We start from the raw sequence: 25459 nt of genomic DNA, 5'->3' as shown, positions 1-25459 counted from the left end.
GAGCCCATATTGCATTACAACGCTCTGGTCGACTGAGTTCCCACGTGTGGGAACTCAACGGTTTAGTCGACCAATCAAGTTAGTTCAACATCATGTCGGTCGACTGAACCTCGCAAAAAGGGAAAATCGCCTTTGGCCATACAAGTCCGGTCGACCGAACTCACAAGTCATTTAATGCCCGGTCAACCAAACCTCAAGAACTTTAGTCAACCGAACTTGCCTCGATCGACCGGTGCTCTTGGGTTGGAATTTTTTAAAAGCTTTAAAACGTCATTAAAACTTAATTAATTTTTTCCAAAATACCGAGCGTGTCCCCAACGGTCAAATTTTCCAAAAATTCTATAAATACCCCCTCATAACTCCATATTAGTAACTTTGATTAGCCTAATTTTTCTCTCAAATATTTTTACTAATCAGAGTTCCCCTAGATACCCTTTTACTTAAAAAAATCATTTTGGGGTCAAATCTTTTCATACTCTCCAAACTCTCTTTAACTCTTTTATTGAAAACATTCTTTTTAAGAGGGTATTTTTTTTATTAGACTGATTATTTTTAAAGTGTGATTATTGCAAAAACGTTTTGAGCATAAATCCTATCTTCTCCAAACGATATTATTGCATATCTTCATTGGAGAAAATATTTGTTTTACATTTGATCTTTGAAGCTTTTATTGCATGTTTTATATAATATCAAAGATCTTACATGTTAGTTTTTGCAAAAATACTTTTAGACCAAACCCTTGATTCTCCGGTGCATTTGATATATATTTTTAGGAGAACATTTCATCAGGGTTCAAATCTTTAAAGCGTTTTATCATATACATCTTTCCTCAAAGATTAGAATATTTATTTAGAAAAACACCCTTACTTTACTGAGCATAAATCATATCATAAGAGAGTGCATATTTTATGAGCTTAAGCAAGTACATCTCTGCTTATATTTCAGAAGCATGTTTCATGTACAAAATGTTTTATTGTAACGATTAGGTTCAGCCCGTTAATTGAATTGGAGAGTTTCAGCCCCGTAAATTAGACCAGTTCGGTTCAGCCCGAAATTGAACTTGAGAGTCTCAGCCCCATAAGTGAGACTAGTTCGGCTCAGCCTAATAATTGAACTGGGGTTTTTCTCGCCCCATAAGGAGAGGATGTAAAAGGTTTTTGCTCCGCTCGATCAAGTGAGCAGGTTTAGTGGAATCCTTGGGGAATTTGCCCAAGGCGGGGATGTAGGCTGATTTGGCCGAACCTCGATAAAAAATCTGGTGTTGCTATCTCTATCTTATTTAAATTCTTACACTTTAATTTCAGCATGTGTATAAATGTTTATTTAATGTTAAAATTATTTGAATACACGCATTTGATTTAAATAAGATACTACACACGTATATGTTTGCTTTCACCGTTAAAATTATTTTATATACGCGCGTGCACATTAAATGGGATATGATATGTGGTGAATCGACGTAATTGTTCAAATTAGTGAAAAATATTTTAAAACTCAATTCACTCCCCTCTTGGGATCACACCGATTCCAACAGTTAAACTATCTATAGTACATACATAATATTAAAATAACGGGGGAATTGTTAGTGTATTTTAATATTTTTATTTTATTAATCATATTGTTAGTGTAATTTAATATTATTATTTTATTTATTATCTTGGAAAAGAGTATGTATCTTGGATTGGGTTATGTATCAATATTTAATTAGGTCATTCATTCATGTATTTCATAAATGCGTAAGATTAATTATATGAATGTACCTTGAATGTAGGTTTGTATCTATTTAATATATATATATATATATATATATATATATATATATATATATGTATATAAACATCTTATTTATTAAGTACATGGAGCATGAAGGTCATTTTGTGCTTATAAATAGATCCTTGAGACATTAGCACAACATACCAATTTCTTCTTATCATATCATCCTTCTTTTGAGTTTAGAGAGTTTGACAAGTAGAGAAAAGTATTTTTTGTGGAACTTTGAACTCCTTCGTATTTGTCTAGAATTTGAGAGAGTCATATGATTCAAATCGGACTATTGTATCTTGGGGGAAACTAGTCTTGAAGAGTTGTGCTACACCAGTTCATGGACTAAGCCAAAAATCACAAAAGATTTGAGTTTCCTTAAAAAGAGCGAGATATTCGTATCTAACTTATTTGTGAATCGTGTTTATATTTGTATTAAAGTTCTATTATTTTTTATTTTATTAAATTTCCAAAAGCATGCTATATATGTTTTTGACAAAATAATAAGGATAAAATGGTCACTGCATTTTTCTCAATTTCCATGGCGTTGAGTTTGGGTTTGGAATTAAAAAAAAAATGAAAAAAAAAAAAAAAAGTTGTTGGCAAAGGCGAAAAAGAGGAAACGCCTTCAAACACTAGAATATGACAGAATATCAAAGATAAAAAGAAAAGAAAAAAAATGAATATGAGAGAATATATAATATTTCATATTGGGTTGGGGGAGAGAGAGAGAGAGAGAGAGAGTGTGTGTGAGTTTGTGTTAATAAGAAAAAGAAGAGGGACAGCAACGGGAAACTTTCCCCTTCCAATTAAGGAATTATTACTTTTTGAGTAAAAATGTTTTATAAGGGCCTAAAATTTAAAGTTTTAAATAATTGTCTAAAATCTGAGATGATAAGACAATTCAAGCTAATAATATATGGAATTAAGTAATTATAGTAATTTGTTGTTTGGTTTAGAGGAAAGGATGAAGGTGGCTCATCTCCAAGCTTTATAATAAGGTGCCGAGTGCTCATATATCCTTCTAAGCCTTCTTGCAAGTAATGTCCCTTTTATTTTATAATAATTTCATTCAAATCAAGTCCCTTTTAGGGTTTGGGTGTTTTGTAACAGGAACAAAGTAAACGACAGAAACTGCCAACGTCGAACTAAGAAGGAAAAATAATTAATAAATTAGAGAGAAAATTAGATGAATAAAGAGAAGAGGTGGGTTGGGGATTCTTCCTGGTCATTTCTTTTGCCGGCCTCATACATCTGTCTCTCTCTCTCTCTCTCTCCTCCCTAACTTTTTAGCCTTTTCCTATTTTCTTTAGTTTAAAATTTATTATTATTATTCTCTCTAATTTGCCACCCCCTTCACCTTAGTCTGCCACTATAATCATCACCTCCTGTACATTGCTCTTCTACAATACCCACCTACTGAAATTAAAATCTCTCTCCGGCCAGTGTCTCCCTCACTCACATATATAGATATAGATACAAGCAGAAGGTTATTTAGAGAGAGAGAGAAGCATATGGGCTTCTGTTTTTACCATTCCAGGTGCATGGTATGGGGTAACTTGATGGATTTGAAGAGAGATTGGAAAGAGACGTGATCTGAATCTGAATTTGTGCTGCAGAGCTAGCCGCTCAGACAAGCGATCCATGGCTAGATAGCAACTTGGAGAACAACCCATCATCATCCCTTCACGGGATTAATTTTTCAGTTGCCAATTGAGTCCTGCCTCTCTGCGGCCAAATGTCACTGCCACCTGCTCTTCTCCAGGAACTAAGGCTGTATTTAGCTGTTTTCACAGATGCGATCGATCGATTCTCTTCTTCTGGGTTAATGGTCTTTTATAAATTTCTAGTGTTGCTGTGTTCTTGAAAGGTACGATTAATTACAAAGTGATTAAGCAGGGTGACCGAGCTAGCCGAGACTGATTGGAGCACAAGATCCATCAAAAGAAAAGACTAGCTAGTGGGTTTTTGGTTTTGCTTTTATTTATTGGAGTTTTCCTAGTTGACAGCTATGTTTCCTGCAGCCATGTCCAATTCCACTTCTTTGTCCGAGGAAGCAGCTAGTACTGTTTCTTCTGGTACTAGACTAGTTCACGACTTGGGTTCCTTAAATCCCATGGTCTCCACCATTTCTCCTCAACAGTCACTGAAGATCAAGAAGAAGAGAAACCTTCCAGGAAACCCAGGTAATTAGATTTTATTAATATATTACACCTAGAATATTAATCATATAGTTTACTGAAATTAATACATAATTAAATGGCATATATAGATCCAGATGCAGAAGTGATAGCATTATCTCCAAACACCTTGTTGGCTACCAATAGATTTGTGTGTGAGATCTGCAACAAGGGATTTCAGAGAGATCAGAACCTTCAGCTTCACAGACGAGGCCATAACCTTCCATGGAAGTTAAAGCAAAGAAACAGCAAAGAGAACAGAAAGAGAGCCTATGTTTGCCCTGAGCCTTCCTGTGTTCACCACCATCCTTCCAGGGCTCTCGGCGATCTCACCGGAATCAAGAAACACTTCTGCAGAAAACACGGAGAGAAAAAATGGAAATGCGAGAAATGTTCAAAGATCTATGCTGTTCAATCTGACTGGAAGGCTCACTCCAAAACCTGTGGAACTAGAGAATATAGATGTGACTGTGGAACGCTTTTCTCCAGGTAATTAATTTACTTCAATATTATTTTAATCTAATTTCTTTCGCACAGTTAATAAAGTTCTCTTTTTTCTGTATGTTTAATTATCTTCCTTCTGCTTGCTTTGCTTCAAAGTTCTATGTTTTTCTTCTTCTTTACCATCTAGGCGCTTTGGCTTTTATATGCTTCAGTGGGCTTACTTTGTTTTGTGTGGGTAGTTCTCATACAAAAGTAGTAAGCTTGCATGGATATTAATAATTTTTTTTAGGAAGTTGCATGGAATATAAATATACACACACAAGTGGACCTTAATGCACGGACAGGTTGCATGGAAATGGACACCCATTAACTCTTGTGTCTGTTACTGATGACAATTCATTAGAAACCAAAGCAGTGTCTGCCTATGCAAAGCCATCCATCAGAAAGGAAAACAGCACCTAAATAAATAAAGAATAAACTTTTATTTACTGCGAATTTTGTTTAATTTACTGCAACCTCTGTGAATAATGAGCTATTTTTTAGACTTTTATAAATAATATGCTTTTCATTGATGAATATGAATATATTACCTGCTGGTAAATAAAAGCTTTACACCATGAAACCAAGAACGTCTCATTACACATAAAGAAAGAAAAAGAAAATGAAGAACTCATTACTCATGCATGCATTCTGGATATGTGTATATATATATTTATACTCATTACTCTCCTTAACACTTAGGTTATTATTTATAGAAGTCTAAAAAATAGCTCATATATATGTGTATATATATATTAATATTCATATTATTCAATGGCAGCTTGAACTATCGATTATTATTAATTATAAGCAAAATTAAGGTGATTCATTAGAATGATTAAGGAGATCGTGCACAAATACAGCTAAACGTACACCACTCCTGCAGCCGAAGTACTGTGTCAACAGACAGGATTTTTTTTTTGTTTTTCCTTTTTTTCGTGGTGGGGACCCTTTGATCAGTTCGATACTTAGTAAAGCTGGTACGACGACTGCGCGCAGTCACAATAACAATGATGGATCTCTGCTTCTGATATAGGAAAAGTTAGAGCTCAGCTACTTTTTAAGCATTCATATAAAACTATTGATTATTTCTTCTCATGAAGAATGCATGCCATTATTTTCTAGCTGAGCCCTCTGAAACCCTGAATCTTCATCATTATGATATCTGATAAATCAGCAAAATATTTTAAAGGGAGAGTTGAATTAATTTTCCTCCCTTCCACACACAGTTGTTAGATGTTTTGGCTCAATATGTTTGTTTTGTTGGTTTGCCTCTAGTCCGTATAAAATCATCTTAATTTTTTCCCCTTAATATCTAAATTTTGAGAATGAGTTCTCTAACTTGATATCAAAATTAGGTGCTTGACTCCTCCGGTACAATTTCAAGCCAATATAAAATTCTTTTAACTTTCTCTCCTTAACACTTAAGTTTTAGGATGAGCTCTCTAACTTACTTTATGTATATATGCTTCTATAGTTTTTATTTTTCTACTAATTATTATGATATATATATATATATATATATATATGAATATGTTTTATCCTGGTAGCAGTGGCAAAAATTATAATATATTATCATAACATTGATATGACAAGATATAATGATGTGCTTATAACAATATTAGTGTAAAAATAAATTTGTTTAATTAAAATCATATCACACAATTTCTTACCATTCAAAAAGGGGGAAAAAAAAAGATAATTTCTTGATAATTGGGGCTCATCCATGCCTGTCTTCGCATGCACAAACATCAGTCAATTTTCATTCATCTCTCTCTCTCTCTCTCTCTCTCTGCATTATGCTTAAGTTTGACCCACGAAGGCTGTTTCTCAAGTGTAATCATTTTTAATTTATGACGTCTCAGTTAATTTTAGGACTACTGACTCTCTATGCCAATTCCGCATGCATGAGTTCACATTGCGGCTCTTTCCTTTTTCTTTGTTGAAGAAAAGAACAAAGAAGAGAAGGGTCATTTTTGCATTATCAAAATGAATTACTTTGATCACGTTCATGCACAGCCTGCACAGTTTTGTTGTCAAGTCATCCAAGAATTTCTCTGTTTTCCCATGCCAATGCTAGCTAATCAACATCCTATAAATCATCACATAACATGTTTCTCTACACCCATTTCACTTTTCAGAGTAATTATCATATATAGAACGTGTGTTTTAGGGCATATGTCTGTAATTATTCTTTTGTTTGAAAATTCATAGATTCAAGTTGTCTTGTGGTTGCAAACTTAATTCTCAAATAAAAGACAAAGAAAAGGTCGCGCCATAGTTTACTCTTATGTGGAGAAAACTTAGTCCCATCACTACTTGTACTAATTGGTAGTCATAAGTTCCACCACAAGACAAAATGTAATAGTGCTTTAATAATTAGCTACCGACTTAAAAGGTGTGGCAATTATTTCATTATTTTATGTTAAATTAAAAATTAGCATTATTAAAGTAGTGAAATATTAAGAAATTCGTAAATTTGATCGTGTTCTTTGTCCTCTAGAAAATTATCGCTTAGGATAATCCATCATATATTTTCCTTTTTTAAGGGTTTCAAGCTTGAGCACTCATTCCTAATTGGCTCTCATGTATACCTTACCAAAGTTGGAAATAAATTTGATAATTAAAAAGTATAGAAAGAAACATTACTTAGGAAGCATATTCACATATATTGATTAGGCCTATTTTTTATATACGAACATACAAAATTATGGCAATTGATTTTGGATTCATGCATGTGAAAAATGTGTACTTAGTGTGAGTGTCTCTAGCAATATCCCCAAAATCCATAAGCCCATGTCAATCTTAGGGAGGAACTTGGAGAAAATAAGTTCTCCCTATTTGAAGGGATGTTCTATACTATATGGAAATCTATGGAATAATTTAGTTCTTAGTGTTCGTGTATAAGAGTATAATATATTGTATAAATATGAGTTTGAGCTTTTCACATCTCTAGTGATTGTGTGTGTGTGTGTGTGTGTGGTTGTATGTGTATGCATGTTGTGGGAGGAAATGGATAAAATAAGAGAAACATAGAAAAACCAAAGGAGAAGGGAATTGGAGTAGCGACACTACCTAATTCATCAACAAACTAGAAAGTTACACTACAATGATCCTTCTACAAACTAGGTATGTACTCCTTTATATAGGCTCCTAAAACATTATCACTACTTCAACTGCTCCCAATTACAACAAAATAGATGATCTGCATGTCCATGATGCATAATCACTTTGTCGGAATAAATGTTAGCAACATAGGAATTAGCATCTATAGATTTCTTACATGGAATAAAGTGAGTTATTTCTAAAAACAATCAATAACCGATTAAATAGAATCAACACATGATTATGTTATTGGTAAATAACCAAAAAATTCATGCTAAAATCGTGCCATAAAGCCTTAGAAATAGGTAATGGTGTGTCTATTTTAGTATTTTGAGTTACTCTTGGAAGTTTGGCAAATTCTACACCTCCTCACAATGTTATTTACATTTCGGTATGATAGTAGGTCAAAAAAATTTTTAAATGGAAAATCATTTTAACATTCCAAAATAGAAACCTAGACCTATGCAATGAAGTTCTTTGATGATGTACTATTGCTAAGACAACACTTAGGAATACACAAATGATTTCCTGTGAAGAGAAAGTCTTTCAAATGAAATATTATCTATTAGGCCCTTCTTTGCATTGCTTCTAAATCTCACCAATGTCTTTATCATTTACATAGAAGTTTCTTGTGGTATCAAAACTTTCAAGTTGGAGACTCATGGCACTCTAAAGAACTATGCACTAACTAAGTCAATGTGGCCTTTGGTTGCACTTTTCACACTTTTTCAACTCAAAGTGTACTCTTTTAGAAATTTGTCCCACTTAGCATGCTGCTAACTTAGGTTTGTTTGATTATTGACTTGCTTAATAGGGTTATGTTTAGAATGCAAGATTAACTCTATTTGAAAGAGACAAGAGCTCCAATTTTGTAGAAGACAATTGCATTGAACTTGCATCATTATTAAGTTGTGCATGCATTTCCTCCTTACTAATTCATTAAGCTTCACACTAGAGAAGAGAATTTTACGTATAAACTTCTAGGCTTTGAATTGAACTCCAATGCTAGTATGAGAGACAACAAAATTAACCTCAAATATCTTTCAAAAGTTTGATAACACAAGCATAGGGGCATGAGGCAACTTGTCTTTAATAAGTTGAAATTTCTTCTCACCTCCATTGTTTATTTGGAGTCCCTTCATTGATGCAATATTTTTAAGGGGATACAATAGTGTTGAAATTCCTTATGAATTGGCAATAAAATAAGGCCAATCCATGGAAGTTACATGCTTTTTGCAACCTATTTGGTGTTGATTTTCTTTGATAGTTTAATAATCTCACTATCCTCCATAAATCCTATGGAAAATCAAGACAAAAGCTGGGAAGGTTAGGCTAAAAGTCAAAAAAATAGCACTTCCTAGCTACATGAAGCTCTCACCTCTCAAAATTGTTAGAACAAACCTTAAATGATTCTTGTTATTATTTTTATTATAACAATAAACAAGTATATCATGCATCAAAAAACAAAACTATAAATTTTCCAATAAAATTATAAAAAGCATGACTCCTTAGCCTTAAATTTCTTGGGGCATTGGGGGCAACAATTTTCATAGAATCAATTTATGTAATTAATCCCTTGTTTTGTATCTAGTTTTTAAATCAATGCCCCTTTTGAGTTAGATTTGATGGTACCCATTTTATTCTCTAACTAATCTTGGAGAAGACTTAAGCATGGGAGAGCATATCAAATGTTATATCACCAACTTTTGGAATGGGAATCTGGTATTTGGTGGTAATGTGACTAATAACGCGACTTCCCACAAACACCATCCATCTTACATCCTTCTTAGGAATTGAAAAGACTGGAATTGAACAAGAGCTTGCACTCTCCCTAATGTGGCTTTTCTTTTGAAGTCCATCGATCACTTATGAATTTAGTTATTCATACTTCTTAGAACTAATCTAAGAATGAGTTTCTTTAGGAAGTGTAAAACTTGTTATCAGATCATTTTGATGCTAGATGTCTCTTAAAAACATAGTCATCTCGTCATGGAACTCCTATAAGAGGTCTTCCAACCCAATGACTTTATCTCTACTTTTAGCTGCCAACAAGTACATAATAAATTTCTTCACTTTCCTTATTGAATTTGGATAATGTGACTATTTCTATCCTCTTATTTAGAAGATTGGGAGCAATCACCTTTTTATTTAGTAAAAGCACAAATTTTCATTTTACCCACTTTAATAAAGGCATGCATATTCCTAAAAACATCATGAAACATGTCTACCATAGTTGCCAAGGTCTTCAAGCTTTGTGTATATTATATATGTCCATAGAAATTATGTAATACCAAACTTTGCATAGCTTTATCATTTTTATCCACATAAAACAAGACATTTTTTAGGATCCTTTACTTCATTACTATCTTCAAACTACATAATTTGGTAAGGCTTTGGATAGGGATGAGTATTTAGTTTGAACTTATTCACCATCTCCTAAGAAACTATGTTGCTGCAACTCCCACCACTAATGATAATGGGGCACACCTTGGCATGAGATTAGCAGCAAGTTGAAAATATGTTAGGGCAAATTGAATTGTCCTTGATCTGACTCTACTTTTGAATCTATAAAACCTTTGAATCATGAAGCTTCTCACCTTTTAAAGGTTTAACCTCTTCTATTTCAAGCCCTCTTCCTTATCAAATATAGGGTAACTACAGTCATTAAAATTTCTAATCTTCTTCAATCGACTTCACCCATAACTTTGAAGATTTATTGGCAAAATAGCCCACCATACTACCCTTAAGCAACTGGTCTAGCAAGTGACAGTTGCAACCTCTAAATTAAGTTATAGGATTACTTGTTTACCTCCTTGATCAAACCTTTCAGTTGAGTATCAGCTTCAAAATTATCAATGACATCACAAGAGGTCTCACCTTTGGAATAAAGGAAAAAGTAAATTCTTTAAACAACTACATACTTCTTTACTCCAACTTGGACAACTCAACTCAAAGTTCGTTGATAAGCATCATTCAACCTCCATGGCACCAAGAAAATCTCTTGAATAGGAAACTTATGCTCATTGATAATCTTGCCACAAGTTGTCTTATTAAAGATTGTTAAAAGGAGGGGGGGGGGGGAGGGAATATATTTTGATGAAATTTTAAAGGAAAAAATTTCTCTTTAAGGCACAAATTTTTTCTTCTCCCAAGTGATAATTTTTGGCTTTCCCTTATATAGACAAATCTTTTGAACCTAGTCCTACAATACCAGAACATAGTCACCAAACTTGTTGTAACCAATTTCACTTGTTGGCTTTTTTGATATTTTCTTGTAGTCAATAAATTTCTTAATAGCTCAACAGAATCCATTCAGAAAACCTCTCTATTTAGTAACTTAACGATAAAACTCAAGGAAATTGATTCAAACCAACATCCTTCAAATGAAAATTCCTCTCCACCAATATATGCCCATGAGATTGAAAATGACAAATTGATTCACATTTTGAAGTTCTTTGAAAATAGTCATAAATTTTCTCATTATGAGTTTCATGTCATTTAAGACACATGGTAAATAACATGACTTGTTCTTGAGATATCTCACTCATCAGTAGATGGCCAAGAAACAACTTCAATTAACTTATTATAATAAGTTTTTGGTTAATGAATGAATTTCCACCTCATTGTTTATGAAACTATCCTCACTTACATTTCAAATAATATTTCAAGTGCAGGAAGGACAGCTTCATCACCCATAGAGCATTTTGTGACGCATTAGCTGAAGAAAGTGCAAGACTCTCTGCTAGCGCATTGGCCACAGCCAACCACCCTCTTCACCTCCATTCTCAAAATGCACCACCTCCCCCACTCTTCCTTTTCTCAACTCAAACCCACTTCCCAGCCCAACCCACCCAAGCCCCTCTCCCTCCATGGGTTGACTTAACCCAAAACCCTAGCCCGACTCCAAACCCAATTAAAATCAAGCCCGAAACCCACCACCCCCAACTTCCACCGCCCATGTCTTCCCCATTTTACCAAGAACCCCCAAAGATCAGCCTGTTAACTTCATCTTTCCATGACCTTCAAGGGAGCACTCAACCCACCTCCCATGGTGCCCCATCAGCACACCTCTCAGCCACTGCACTCCTCCAAAAGGCTGCTTCAGTTGGCGCAACCTCCATTAACAAGGGCCCCACACAGTCTCAATCGGCAGGGCACATTACCACCGCTCGACTGAATGCTGGTGAACTCAAAACGGTGAGTCATGCAAGCTTTGGAATCTCGCCAGGGTACCTAGAAAGCCTTGCCACGTGGCAAAAGAATGATCGTTTGACTAGGGACTTTCTAGGTCTAACAGGGGATAACTGTTGCAGTGGCAATGGCGATGGTGATGATGTTAATGTTAGCATGAACGTAAGGGATCTGCTAACGTTCACAGGGGACGTAGAGTTTCAAGAGTATGAGCGTGACATGTCCCTGTTGAAGCCCCAAAGCTTTAGTGTTGCTGATCAGCGTGCCTCAAAAACCTGGGATGACCGTTGAATCGTTAAATTAAGAGGTCAAAAACCAATGGGTAGGGACAAATTAGTAAATAAGAAGCCTAATAAATACTAAGATGACAAAGATGTCCCCTCCCCATGCCTATGAGAGATGGTGTACCTATTGAGATCTATGTCCTTTATTAAAATACATTCTTTGGCCCTTGGTTTTCCTGTAGTTTTTGACGAGTGCTCGTAGCTTGCAAAATTCCATCTTTTCTTTTCCTTTCTTGGTAATACATTTTTTAATATTTTTCACCAATAGTGGTTTGTTGTGGAAAATTTTTATTTACTTAATTACCTTGTTTATTTTCTTTATCGAGTAATGAGTGTTGACTTGGATAAACTTGGAGATATTCATGTAAGTAGATTAATAATAATTTCATAGGAATAATGAATTTTCCAAATTGTTGGAATAGCGTGAATGAAATTGAATTTTGTAATGTCTATTTTTATTATGAAATTTTGGATCCCCATGAGTAAAGAGATTGGAGAGATAATTAGGATAGAAAGAATGGGATTTTATACCTCAAAATAAAAATATTATTAATTTATTACAATAACAAAAAAAAAAAAAATTACAACCTTATGATCCCGATGATTTTGAGTCTCACTTAAATAGTCTAAGCATGTGTCTTTTTAGTTTGATCTCATTTATTTCTGATCTTGATTTTCAAGAAAAAGGAGTCACAGAGAAGCACAAAGATGTTTATGAGCATACGTATTCCTCTGGCAAACTTAAGTGTGCATTTTCTTCTTATTTTGGACAAGATACAAATAATAAAGCTGACCTTCATGCAGTTGCCGTCGCGAAGGAAGACGATGACGGCCTGGAGCACTATTTCCATGAAGAAGGCCTGAAGCGCTGTTCCTTCTCCGACGTCACTGTCGTCGCGAGTTCCCACCACCGCAAACGACGACGGAGTTGGAGAGTTTAGAGGTGAGGAAGAGGACGATCCACAAGTCTAGCCGCCATTGCGAACGACGAGAGAGATGTCTTCTCCGGCTACACACGTCGGATCCGTCGCCCTACATGCTCACAAATGCCCCTTCATTCGAAAGCCCTAGCCAGTAGCCAGTAGCCTCTGTTCAAAAGGAGAAGCATCTCGTCTTGTTCCTCTTCTCCAGCTGTCGCAAGTACTTTCCTCATCTCCTCTAGTCGCCGTCATCGCAGACCCTATCTTTCTCTGGTCTGCATAGAAGCTTTCCTATCTTGCGTCGCGGAGTCTACCTGAACCCTCTACTTCTCAAACTTTCGCCGCCGACTCCACAGCAAGTGCTTTACTCCATATTCGCTTCATTTTTACTCCATTAAGTAAACTAGGGTTTCTAGCAATTCGTCGAAATTCATTGAAGTATCATCTGGGTCGGAGGAGGAGGCACTCGGAGAAGGATCATTCGCCAGCGGTGACTATTTTGCCGGCACCTAACACACACCTTCGACGACCTTCGCTCTCTAGCTCAGCTAGCCGCTTCCCAGTGCCACCACTGTGTTTCTCCCATCACCGTCATTGCTTTTCCCTACGAAGCAAATGCCAAGACTCAAGGTTTGTTGTTTTTTCTGAGGAGACACACAAGGGGTAACACAGAACAACGATATGTGCCAAAAACTGCGATTCGTTGCCGTCGAGGACAGATCATGGAAATTACAAGCCATCGCTGCTCAGGGAGTCGCCAAACAACTCAGGTCAATTTATTTTCCATTTAGAAAAGTTTGGCTTTAATTCTCAATATATTGCAATACAGTGTCGTCCCTCGCCAATGGTCGCACCATCGGTGGGGAATGCCGTCCAGGCTAGTCCCGAGGTGCAGTCATATGCGCAAATTGTGAGTAAAAAAATGGAGATGCCTGCGTTCAAAATTCCCATGAGAATGCCTATTAATATCAATGGGGAATTGGGATTTATTTTCTCAGAAGCAGAGATGGTTAAGGCTGAGGAAGAACTTCGTTTTGCATTAGTAATGAAATTTTTGAGGAATCGGCCATCTATTGATAAAATTCGGCTTTTGATTGTGAAAACGTGGGGTTTGACGAAAATTCCAACAATCAGTGTTATGGATGATTATCACGTGTTAATTTACATGAAAAAACGAATGTGACTTTCTGCATGGTTGGATAAGGGAAGGTAGAACTATGGAAGGCAATTCTTTTCGAATGTTCAAGTGGACGAAGGATTTTGATACTAAAAAAGAATCCCCATTGGCTCCTCAATGGATTTTCTTACCGGGGTTACCAATGCATCTTTACCAAACTGATTTTCTTCAAATTATAGCGACTTGTTTTGGTCGTTATCTTGGAACTGATAATGCAACAATTAATCGTACGAGAGCATCGAGGGCACGTATTTGCATGGAAATTGACCTAACAATGGAGCCGGTAAAGGGATTTCCTCTTATCTTATCTTCGAAATAATGTATTTGGCAAGAGGCCAAATATGAAAAGATGCGTTTTTTCTACTCTAAATATTGCTGGCAAGGACATACCTCAATTGTTTGTAGGGTGGGAGAGAAGCGAAGGAAAGAGGAAAAATATAAAGAAAAAAAAAATATGGAAACCAAAGACTAATGACGGTGTAATAGAAACCAATTCCTACGTGGATAAAGGATCAAAGAAAGTGGTGCAAGAAGCAGGAACCAATAATGTGCATATGAAGAAGCAGATTAATGATAGCGGCCCTGAAATAATGGAAACTCCTATAGTTCAAGAAAATGGGGATCATGCAAGGCAAAACTCTGATATACCATAGAAAGAATTAGAAAATAATGGGCATGAAGATTCAATAGAGAGGAATGAAGGGGAGTGTGAAGAAGTCAGATGTGATGATGATCCTCGAGTTTCAAACGATGAACCTCTATCTCAAGAGGAAGTGGATCACGTGAATAGTTCTAAACTGACTGAAGGTCGGGACCAAGGTTTGCAACAGGAGGATTTGGCTTGGGGTTATTCTTCTGAGAAGGAGGAAAGTGAAATATCAGTTTTAAAGGGCAAAGAAAATATGTATGAGTCTGATACAGGGCAGGGATGGATTTCCGTAAAAAATTCAATGAGGAAATCTCAGAGGGTTCTCATCCGACCGCAGAAATTAAATTTATGACGAATACAATTCTTTTATGGAATATTAGGGGGTTGGGTAGGTCTAGAGGCAAGTTAAAGATGTTAATTAAAAATTTTAATGTTGGGTTGTTTACTATTTCAGAACCGTTCGCGGCTGAAGAGCGGATGGTAATGCTAGGTAATTTTTTGAATTTCCACTATTTTATACCTAATGAAAATCAGGGCAGTAAATTATGGCTATTTTGGAAGGATATAGATGCCTTTGAGGTGATTTCAATCACGACTCAGAAGATTTCTAGGTGGTTTTTTAAGGATGGACAAATAATTTTGGTGAGTTTTGTCTATGCCAAATGTTCTTATGTTGAAAGAAGAGAGTAATGGCGGCAACTAGAGGAGTGCCAATTAGATTTTCCTTAGTTGGTCATAGGTGATTTTAATGTGATTCGAACGGCACTGAAAGAATTGGTGGAAATCCAAGACCACTGTTACCTATGATGGAGTTTAATGACTGCTTACATCATGGTCTCTTTGATTTATTAAACACAGGCTCACGAATGTCGTGGTGCAATGTCCATGAAGGGGTGGCTCGTAGTTGGGCTAAGCTTAATAGTGTTCTTATTAATAATGGTTTTTCCAACCTATATGGTTTGGCTCAATTCAAATATCTGAGTCGGAAATCATCATATCATAGCCCTATGGTGGTGCATACAAATACGTCTTTCTCCCGGTATGGATCTACCCTATTTCGGTTCTTAAATATGTGGAGCTTGCATGAGATGTTTTTTTTGTATGTTAAAGATGTCTGGATTAGGAATGACTCGGCCTCGGGTCTTCTGAAACTTTCTATTCGCCTTAAGAGAACTAAAGTTGCATTATGTGCATGGAATAAAAATGTCTTTGGGAGAGTGGAAGAAATTTAAAAGCTCTTGAGGAAAGGATGGAATATCTAGAAAATCAACTACAAGCAGGTTTTTCTAAGGACGTCGAAGCTGATTACTTGATGGTGAAAAAAAAATGGTTGACTGAGGGGGATCAAAACTCTAAATTTTTTCATTCAGTTATCAATCAAAAAAGGAATAAGAGTCATATAGATCGTATGGTTCTGAACGATGGGAGGATATTAGAGGGTGCAGAAGCAATTCATAATGAGGAAACTATTTTTTTTCAGAATTTTTCTTTCAGAGTCTTCAGCGGTTGAACCATGCGATCTCTCCAAGTTAATTCAAAGGCAAATTTCAGATGTTGATAATAATTTACTCTGTGCTTATCTGATAGAAGAAGAAGTTAAAAGAGTGGTGTTCTCTATTCCCAAACAAAGCAGTCCAGGATTGGATGGATTTGGAATTGAATTTTATAAATCTTGCTGGGACATCGTAAAAAAAGATCTCTTGGATGTGGCAATGGATTTTTTTCAGGGGACTACTCTTTCCAAGTTTTTTTCATCTTCATTTATTGTTTAATTCCGAAGGTGGATAATCCTTCTAGCTTTGATAAATTCCGACCAATTACTTTATGCTCTGTGGCTCATAAAATTTTTTCCAAGATTCTTGTTTTTAGACTAAATGATGTTGTTGATAAGTTGGTCTAGCATGAACAAGGTGCTTTTATTTCTGGGTGAAGTATTTTTGAAAATATTACACTAGCTCAAGAAATGGTTCAATTTTTGCACAAAAAAATAGTTGGCGGCAATGTGATGATAAAACTAGATATGGCTAAGGCTTACGATAAAATGAATTGGAATTTTCTTCTAGAGGTACTTAATGCTTTTGATTTCTCTGATTGGTTTCGTAAGCTCATAAAAAGTTATGTGGAGTCTCCATGGTTTTCTGTTTTGATGAACGGAACCTTTAAAGGGTTTTTTCAATCTACGAGAAGCTTGCGGCAAGGGGATCCACTATCTCCTTATTTATTCATCATAATGGAGGAGATTTTGACAAGGTTGCTTAAGAAAAACTATGAGACTGGTCGAATTGGTAAATTTAATCATCTGATTGGGACCCAATTGGTTTCGCATTTTTTATATGCGGATGATATTCTTATTTTTGCGAATGGTGGGAAGAGGTCTATAAGAAATTTAGTTTACGCTCTGGAAAGGTATAAGAAGTGGTCGAGTCAAAAAATCAGTAAGACTAAGTTAGCGTTATTCTTTTCAAAATACGTCACTTCCGCTAGGAAGCGTGGTTTATTGAGAATCACGGGTTTCATGGAAGGTAAATTCCCTGTTTCATATTTGGGTGCACCTTTGGTGTCTAGAAAATTGTCTTCCAAGACATTGGAGCCTATTGTGGAGAAGATTAGAAAGAAAATTGCAGGGTAAAAATCTAAGTTGCTCTCGCAAGGTGGAAGATTGATTTTATTAAGACATGTGTTGTCTAGCATGCCTATTCATTTGATGTCTGTTATTGAGATTTCGCAGGTCACATATTCTCGCATTAACTCTCTTCTTCCAATTTTTTTATGGGGAGAGGTGAAAGATAAAAGGAAGATACATTGGCACTCTTGGGGGAAAATTTGTGAACCTACCTCGAAAGGGGGTCTGGGCCTGAGAGATCTTAAGGAAGTTTAGAAATCTCTTCTCATGAAATTTGCCTTCATATTGCTCTTTTCTAACAATCTATGGGCAGATTTTTTTGGAGCTAAATATTACAGAAATGATCATTTACTAATAAGGAAGGGAGACCAAATGACTCTCGGTTTTGGAAATCAATTATGGCCACCATTCCAGAAGTTATGGATAATGTTAAAATTTTGGTGAGAGGTGGGAACTCTTCATTTTGGTTAGACAGGTGGCTGTCATCAGACCCGTTATCTGTGAGCACTGAAAATATTTTGAACAAGAAACTGTGTATTAAGGATTGCTGGCTAAATAATTGTCGCGGCGTCTCGGGGGTGCGTGTGCCCCGAGCGGCGAAATTAAAAATCATTTTAATATTTTTAGGAAAAAATCATGGAATATCGGAGTCGCCACTAACCTTTAGTGCGGTTAGAACACATGATTACTACCCCGTTAGGGGTAGAATCGGTCTACATTACCAGAGTTGGGGTCGGGAGTTCGGTTACGCGAGGGGAAGGTACGAGCACCCCCTACGCGCCCGTTCTTACGAACGGTACCTAATTAATTTGAAATTATCCCTAAGTTAATCTAATAATTCTTTAAATTACTCCTTTTTATGAATTTATAAATACATGTAAAAAATAAATAAATAAATAAATAAATATATACATGTATATATTCCCTCAGAGCTTAGGGTACGTGATGCCCGAAGGCTCATACCCCCGCAATAAAATCATAGGGATTAAAATCAAAATTATTTAAGAAAATACGCTCCCACATTTTAAAATTGTAAGTAAAAGTTTTATAGGAAAATATTAGTATGAGAGGTTTTAATAATAGATATAATAATTTAAACATAATAAATAAGTAAATAAAATAGTAATAAACTAGAATATTAGGATACCAAAATACATACTAATCAACATATATAATAGAAGCTAAAATATCTAACATACCAATAATAGTAGAATATAAACAATAATATAGACTAAGATAATGAGCAAATATTAAAATACTACATGTGCGTTATAAACAAAAATACTTAAACATACCATAATACACATAATTACGATAATAATAATAATAAATATCCACAAATAATATAATACGTAATAGATTACTATAATACTATATATACTAAACATACCATATAATAGCATGATACCAAAACACAAAGAATATTACCTAAAATATTAAACTTACCATAATAATTAATACCTTGTATATTATCATACTAAAAATATAATAATAATATATAATATTACCTAAAATGTTATATTACTAAATGTACACGGTCACCTAAAATACTAAATTAAATGTATAATGCTACTTACAATTCTAAGTTGCTAAATATAAATATCATTTATTCAAATAAATATTATAGCATTAAAAATTCCACAACAATGTTATGAACACGAAAAAATGATAATACAATCGTATACAAGAAATAAATAAATAATAAACAATAATGAACATCAATATATACGCAATAGCAATATATATACAAAATAACATTAAGAAGAAAAAAATATATATATAAACAAATTACAAAAACATCACACGTGCATGTGTGTGTTTGTGTGTGTGTGGACAAGTTGTCTAAGAGATGAAACTCAAAGAAATTAATCAAATCAGTAAATATTAACAAGGGAGAGTTAGAAACAACCGAGTAAGGTTTCAGATTGATCAGATAAGAAATCGCCGCTCGATTGGCTTCATCTAGTTGAATGCGCATACACCGACGATTCCACTGCTGCGGCGGTGAGACAGCTGTGTAATAAATTAAAATAAAATTGTAAAACTCAAAATAATAATCTGAATGGTGAGAATTAAGATAAAAGGGTCAGAAACAACCTGGTTAAATTTCGTATTGATCGGATAAGAAATCGCCGCTCGATTGCCTTCGTCTAGTTGAATGCGCAGACGCCGATGACTCCACTGCTGCGGCGGTGATACGACTTTGCAAGAAATTAACACAAAGGGAGAAAACTCAAAAGACGAATCTGAATGGTGAAAATTAAGAAGAAAGGGTTAGAAACGACCTCGTAAAATTTCGCATTGATCGGATAAGAAATCGCTGCTTGATTGGCTTCGTCCAGTTCGATGCGCAGACACTAATGACTCCACTGCTGCGGCGGTAATACGGCTGTGCAAGACATTAACACAAAGGGAGAAAACTCAAAAGAAGAATCTGAACGGTGAAAATTAAGATGAAAGGGTTAGGAAACACCTCATAAAGTTTCGCATTAATCGGATAAGAAATCGTTGCTCGATTGGTTTCATCTAGTTGACTGTGCAAACGCCAACGACTCCATTGCCGCCGCACAAGACTGCAAGGTAAGATTTTTCTTTCTTTGGTCTGTGCCCCCCCCCCCCCCCCTCTTTGGCTTGGCTATGGCCCCCTTATATAAAAAAATTCTGTAAACCCTAAAAAAAACTTCCTTTTTGATTTTATTTTTCTTTTTCTTTTCTTTTTTTTTGCTTTTACTATTATGGTAATAATGAAAATAGTAATAGTAATAATAATTATTATAATAATAATAATAAAATCAATAAGGTAATAATAATAATAATAATAAATAATTGTAGTAAAAGTAAAAATAATAAAGATACTATCAATAAAATAATAATAATAAGACTAGTAATAATAATAATACTAATAGTAATAGTAAAAACGACAATAATAAAATAATAATAATAATTATAGCAAAAAATAAAAATAAAAATAAAAATGAAGTAATAATAACAATGTAAATAATAATAATAATAATAATAATAATAATAATAATAATAATAATAATAATCATATCGGGCCTGGGTAAAAATGGGGTGTCTACAGCTGCCCCTCTTTGTAGGCTTCGTCGCTTCAAAGTAAAAGTAGGAATTCTCCTACGTTATTTGTAGCAACAAGCCTGCAAAGATAAAAGACATTGATTTTGGACTAGGCCCAATGTAACAAAAGAGACCAAAATGATTTGTGAAAACCGATTTGCATGTATGCTTGAGAGTCCATGAGAATGACTTGCGTCGAGTGTAGGAACCCGAGCTATAGTTCAAGGATGGGGACTTGCACCGGGGGTAGGAACCCGAGCTATAGTTCATGAAGGGTCAATAAGGTGGGACCGTGGATGGTCAATAAGGTGGGACTGCGAATGGTCAATAAGAGTGGGACTGCAAAGGGTCAATAAAGTGGGACTGTGAAGGGTCAATAAGATGGAACCGCGATGGGTCAATAAGAATGGGACTGCAAAGGGTCAATAAAGTGGGACTGTGAAGGGTCAATAAGATGGAACCGCGATGGGTCGATAAGAATGGGACCACGATAGGCCAATAAGGTGGGACCGCGAAGGGTCAATAAGGTGGGACCGCGATAGGTCAATAAGAATGGGACCGTGATAAGTCAATAAGGTGGGACCGCAAAGGGTCAATAAGAGTGGAACCGCAAAGGGTTAATAAGGTGAGACCGCGATGGGTTAATAAGGTGGGACTGCGATGGGTCAATAAGAATGAGACCGTGATAGGTCAATAAGGTGGGACCGCGAAGGGTCAATAAGGTGGGACCACGATGGGTCAATAAGAATGGGACCGTGATAGGTCAATAAGGTGGGACCGCGAAGGGTCAATAAGATGGGACCGCAATGGGTCAATAAGAATAGGATCGTGATAGTCAATAAGGTGGGACCGCGAAAGGTCAATAAGGTGGGACCACGATGGGTCAATAAGGTGGGACCGCGATGGGTCAATAAGAATGGGACCGTGATAGGTCAATAAGAATGGGACCGTGATAGGTCAATAAGGTGGGACCGCGAAAGGTCAATAAGGTGAGACCACGATGGGTCAATAAGGTGGGACCGCGATGGGTCAATAAGAATGGGACCGTGATAGGTCAATAAGAATGGGACCGTGATAGGTCAATAAGGTGGGACCGCGAAGGGTCAATAAGGTGGGACCACAAGGGGTCAATAAGGTGGGACCGCGATGGGTCAATAAAAATGGGACCGTGATAGGTCAATAAGAATGGGACCGTGATAGGTCAATAAGGTGGGACCGCGAAGGGTCAATAAGGTGGGACCGCGATGGGTCAATAAGGTGGGAACATGATGATCCAGCCATAGGACACAATGATGGCTTGCTTCGAATGTAAGAATCCGAGCCGTAGGGACACGATGATCCAGCCATGGGACACAATGATGGCTTGCTTCGAATGTAAGAATCCGAGCCGTAGGGACATGATGATCCAGCCATGGCACACAATGATGGCTTGCTTCGAATGTAAGAATCCGAGCCGTAGGGACACGATGATCCAGCCATGGGACACAATGATGGCTTGCTTCGAATGTAAGAATCCGAGTCGTAGGGACACGATGATCCAGCCATGGGGCACAATGATGGCTTGCTTCGAATGTAGGAATCCGAGCCGTAGGGACACGATGATCCAGCCATGGCACACAATGATGGCTTGCTTCGAATGTAAGAATCCGAGCCGTAGGGACACGATGATCCAGCCATGGGACACAATGATGGCTTGCTTCGAATGTAAGAATCCGAGCCGTAGGGACACGATGATCCAGCCATGGGACACAATGATGGCTTGCTTCGAATGTAAGAATCCGAGCCGTAGGGACACGATGATCCAGCCATGGGACACAATGATGGCTTGCTTCGAATGTAAGAATCCGAGCCGTAGGGACACGATGATCCAGCCATGGGACACAATGATGGCTTGCTTCGAATGTAAGAATCCGAGCCGTAGGGACACGATGATCCAACCATGAGACACAATGATGGCTTGCTTCGAATGTAAGAATCCGAGCCGTAGGGACACGATGATCCAGCCACCTCAATCCAGTAACAAGATGTGAAAGAAAAATTTGGAAAGTTGTTACTCTATTTGGAAAATGCACTTGGGGTAAAGTCTAAATGTCAATGAATGAATCCCCTATCTTTGGGATTTGTTGCCCCAGTTCAAAATAAATCAACGTGTGTCTGGGGTCAACTTGCCCTAGTTTTCCAAGTAAATCAATGTGTGCTTGGGGTCAGATACCCCAATACAACTGAAATCTCTCCATCCAAGATGTCAAATAATCATTTGAAAGCTCAAGACAAGTGTGAAGGGTGCTCTATTGCTGCTTGTGATGCTAGAATATAATGATATGCTGCTATATGTATGCATATTGCTAACTGGTGATTTTTATTTTTTATTTTTGTGATGCTAAAATATAAAATGCATAAGATGTATGGTAATGCGTGAAATGCATGACAATGCATGAGATGCATAGTAATACATGAAATGCATGGCAATGCATGAGATGTGTGGTAATGTGTGCATGACATGCAAGGCGATGCATAAGATGTATGGTAATGCATAAGATGTATGGCAATGTGTGAAATGCATGGAAATGCATAAGATGTATGGTAATACATGAAATGCATGCAATGCATGACGATGCATAAGATGTATGGTAATGCTTGAAATGCATGACAATGCATGAAATGTACGGTAATACATGAAATGTAGGTACTGCATGCAATGGATGATAATGCATGAAATGTAGATAATGCATGAAATGCATGACAATGTATGAGATGAATGGTAGTGCATGGAATGCATGGCAATATGTGAAATCTAGGTAATGCATGAAATGTATGACAATGCATGAAATTTGGGGGGTAATGCATGATAATGCATGAATCTTTTCTCCCAATGCACTCATGATCAATGTCCTCATCTTTGGTCTCTACATGAGGTTCGCCACATTTGAATGGATTTGTAACCGATCTTAGCTTAATCTTCTTTATTCATCCGGTCATGGAAGTGATTGACTCGGCTCAAATGAAAATCATAAAATCTGCCCCAGTTGAATGGACCTACAGATGATCTTGACTCTGATTTCCTATTCCAATCCGATAAGAAAGTACTTGAATGGGACCTACTGAGACTCAACTCGGAATTTGCCCCAGTTAAATTCATCTATCACCGATCTTGAATCTATTGTTGGATTCCTTTTGAACTTGGCATAACATTTGCCTCAGTTTGACTGCTCTTTCTCCACAAGGATCTTCTTTATAGAAATTTCTGGTGATTCTGAAACTCTTTGACTATCCATCCCATTGGAATGATTATGCAATTATGACATCAACTTGGGAAATCAAAAGGTCAACCACCCAAAAAGATGTTTTACCATGTTCCAATGTTATTACAAGAAAAATTTATACCAGTATTCAAAAGCCATATGATATTGATGTTTAATTTACCAAACTGAATGGCTGATCTTTTCTTCGACTATCTCAACTTTATCGATGGCCACCTCTCTTCTTTTGTTTCATCATGCTGTGAAACCATTAGAAATTTCACCTATTTAAACGTTGTCTTTAGTTTAGTCAAGTTCAACTCATGTTTTGATCTCAAGATGGTCTTTAAGACTCGGGACGAAACGTAGGCTAAGGGATACAGGTTTTCAGAATAAAAGGGAAACTAAGGCTCAAAAATACCACCCCAAATAATGTTTTACGCCCCCAGTTCAAGTTGAGACGTTTTGCAAGATGTTGACCGAACTTGTTATTCAAACAAGCTGCCTACGTACCTTTTCAGGATCAGGTCATTACGTAGTTCAGACTCGTCATTGAGTCTGACAAATCATTAGAGACAACAATGTATACCAATCTGGTCAGGACTTCATTTGGACCGTAATGTAGGCTGGGGGTTATAGGTTAAAGAAAGAAAGAGTTAAATAGGGCTCAAAATCATCATTTTCATCAAGGGTAATTTGGTCAAGGATCACATGCGTAGTATGTCCCTTATTTTCTTTCTCTTTCCATTTTCTTTTATTGCTCCCTTTTGTTTTTCTCTTTCATGAAGGGATTTTTTCATTTTTGTTTGAACTTCATTTGGGACTAATCCTTTAAAATTGCCCCAGTGTGGGGTGTGATCCTTTGACGGGTTAATTAATAAATGAATTTTTCAGGCTCAAAAGGGCTTGCAAGAGATTTCTTCTTTGAATTTCTTTTGGATAGCAGAAAAATGGCCTGCCATCATTTCGATAGCCCATTGTTGTCTCATATGACTTGCCAAACGCTAGGAGACCCAACCCAGGTTAACTTTTTGGTGAACTGACTTTTAAGAAAAGGCTAGTTTAACAATCAAGCTCAACTTGGTTAGCAATTGGTAAATCAATATTTGGTTCTGTAGGAATAACTGGTCGGCCAAAGATGGCCATCTATCATTTGATCAAAACATGAATAATGAATTGACTTGAAACTCTTGGCACTACATATATTTTGCTGAATTCCTTCGAGAACATCTGTCTTCATAGGGTAAGGAAAATTGTTTCTATCTTCTTCTGATTCCACCTCCCGTGTTTGGTTTTCAAAATTAACATCACTTTCTGGCTTATGAATATTGGTATTATTATTTTCCTTATCTTTACACGAAACATCAACAAACAAACTCTTGGTCAATTGAACTCAGGACACAAGTGATATGAAAAGAATGCATAATTCAATTTATTGATGAAAGGAAAATTGTCCGAGACAATAGTGTCGACAGACTTCCAGAAGATAGGGAATTAAAATGACATCATCACATGAAACAAACTAGATAATCAAAAACTTGCCCCTTGTGTACTTTTGCTCCCTTTGGGCTCCTTACGAGAACTCTAGGATCCATAACTTGACAGATTCTTTTGCCAAACCTCGGCTCCTACAACATATTAACCATTTCTTTCCCCGTGATTGGGTAGGGGATCACTCTGGATTCCTAGCTGCTTATCATCGAAGACCAACCAACCGGCATCCCTCAACGACTGTACCGTGTGTTTTAAATGTCCAACCGCGGTCAACGGTG

The 25459-nt window shown here is 36.4% G+C and overlaps 1 protein-coding gene across 2 annotated transcripts; it reads left to right on the top strand.

The window, feature by feature from the left end:
* The first annotated feature begins 2785 nt into the window (after positions 1–2785).
* LOC131155195 (protein indeterminate-domain 12) lies at positions 2786–12289 on the top strand. 2 transcript variants are annotated; one of them, XM_058108151.1, is made up of 4 exons: positions 2986–3631; positions 3786–3947; positions 4034–4430; positions 11204–12289. In XM_058108151.1, the coding sequence occupies exons 2-4, from the start codon at positions 3788–3790 to the stop codon at positions 12009–12011; spliced, it is 1365 nt and encodes a 454-aa protein (XP_057964134.1). In that variant the 5' UTR covers positions 2986–3631; positions 3786–3787; the 3' UTR covers positions 12012–12289. The 2 variants fall into 2 exon arrangements, with proteins under 2 accessions (XP_057964133.1, XP_057964134.1); XM_058108150.1 differs by having other exon boundaries at positions 2786–3947.
* Positions 12290–25459: the final 13170 nt, after the last annotated feature.

Source organism: Malania oleifera, chromosome 5 (assembly GCF_029873635.1).
Source record: "Malania oleifera isolate guangnan ecotype guangnan chromosome 5, ASM2987363v1, whole genome shotgun sequence".
In the NCBI taxonomy this organism is placed as follows: domain Eukaryota; kingdom Viridiplantae; phylum Streptophyta; class Magnoliopsida; order Santalales; family Ximeniaceae; genus Malania; species Malania oleifera.
This window is presented reverse-complemented; position numbering and strand designations above follow the sequence as displayed.

Coding starts and splice junctions, on each gene's coding strand:
- LOC131155195 (XM_058108150.1), top strand. CDS start 3,773: ATGTTTCCTGCAGCCATGTCCAATTCCACTTCTTTGTCCGAGGAAGCA. Junction 3,948..4,033: donor AAACCTTCCAGGAAACCCAG/GTAATTAGATTT, acceptor TGGCATATATAG/ATCCAGATGCAGAAGTGATA. Junction 4,431..11,203: donor TGTGGAACGCTTTTCTCCAG/GTAATTAATTTA, acceptor TTTCAAGTGCAG/GAAGGACAGCTTCATCACCC.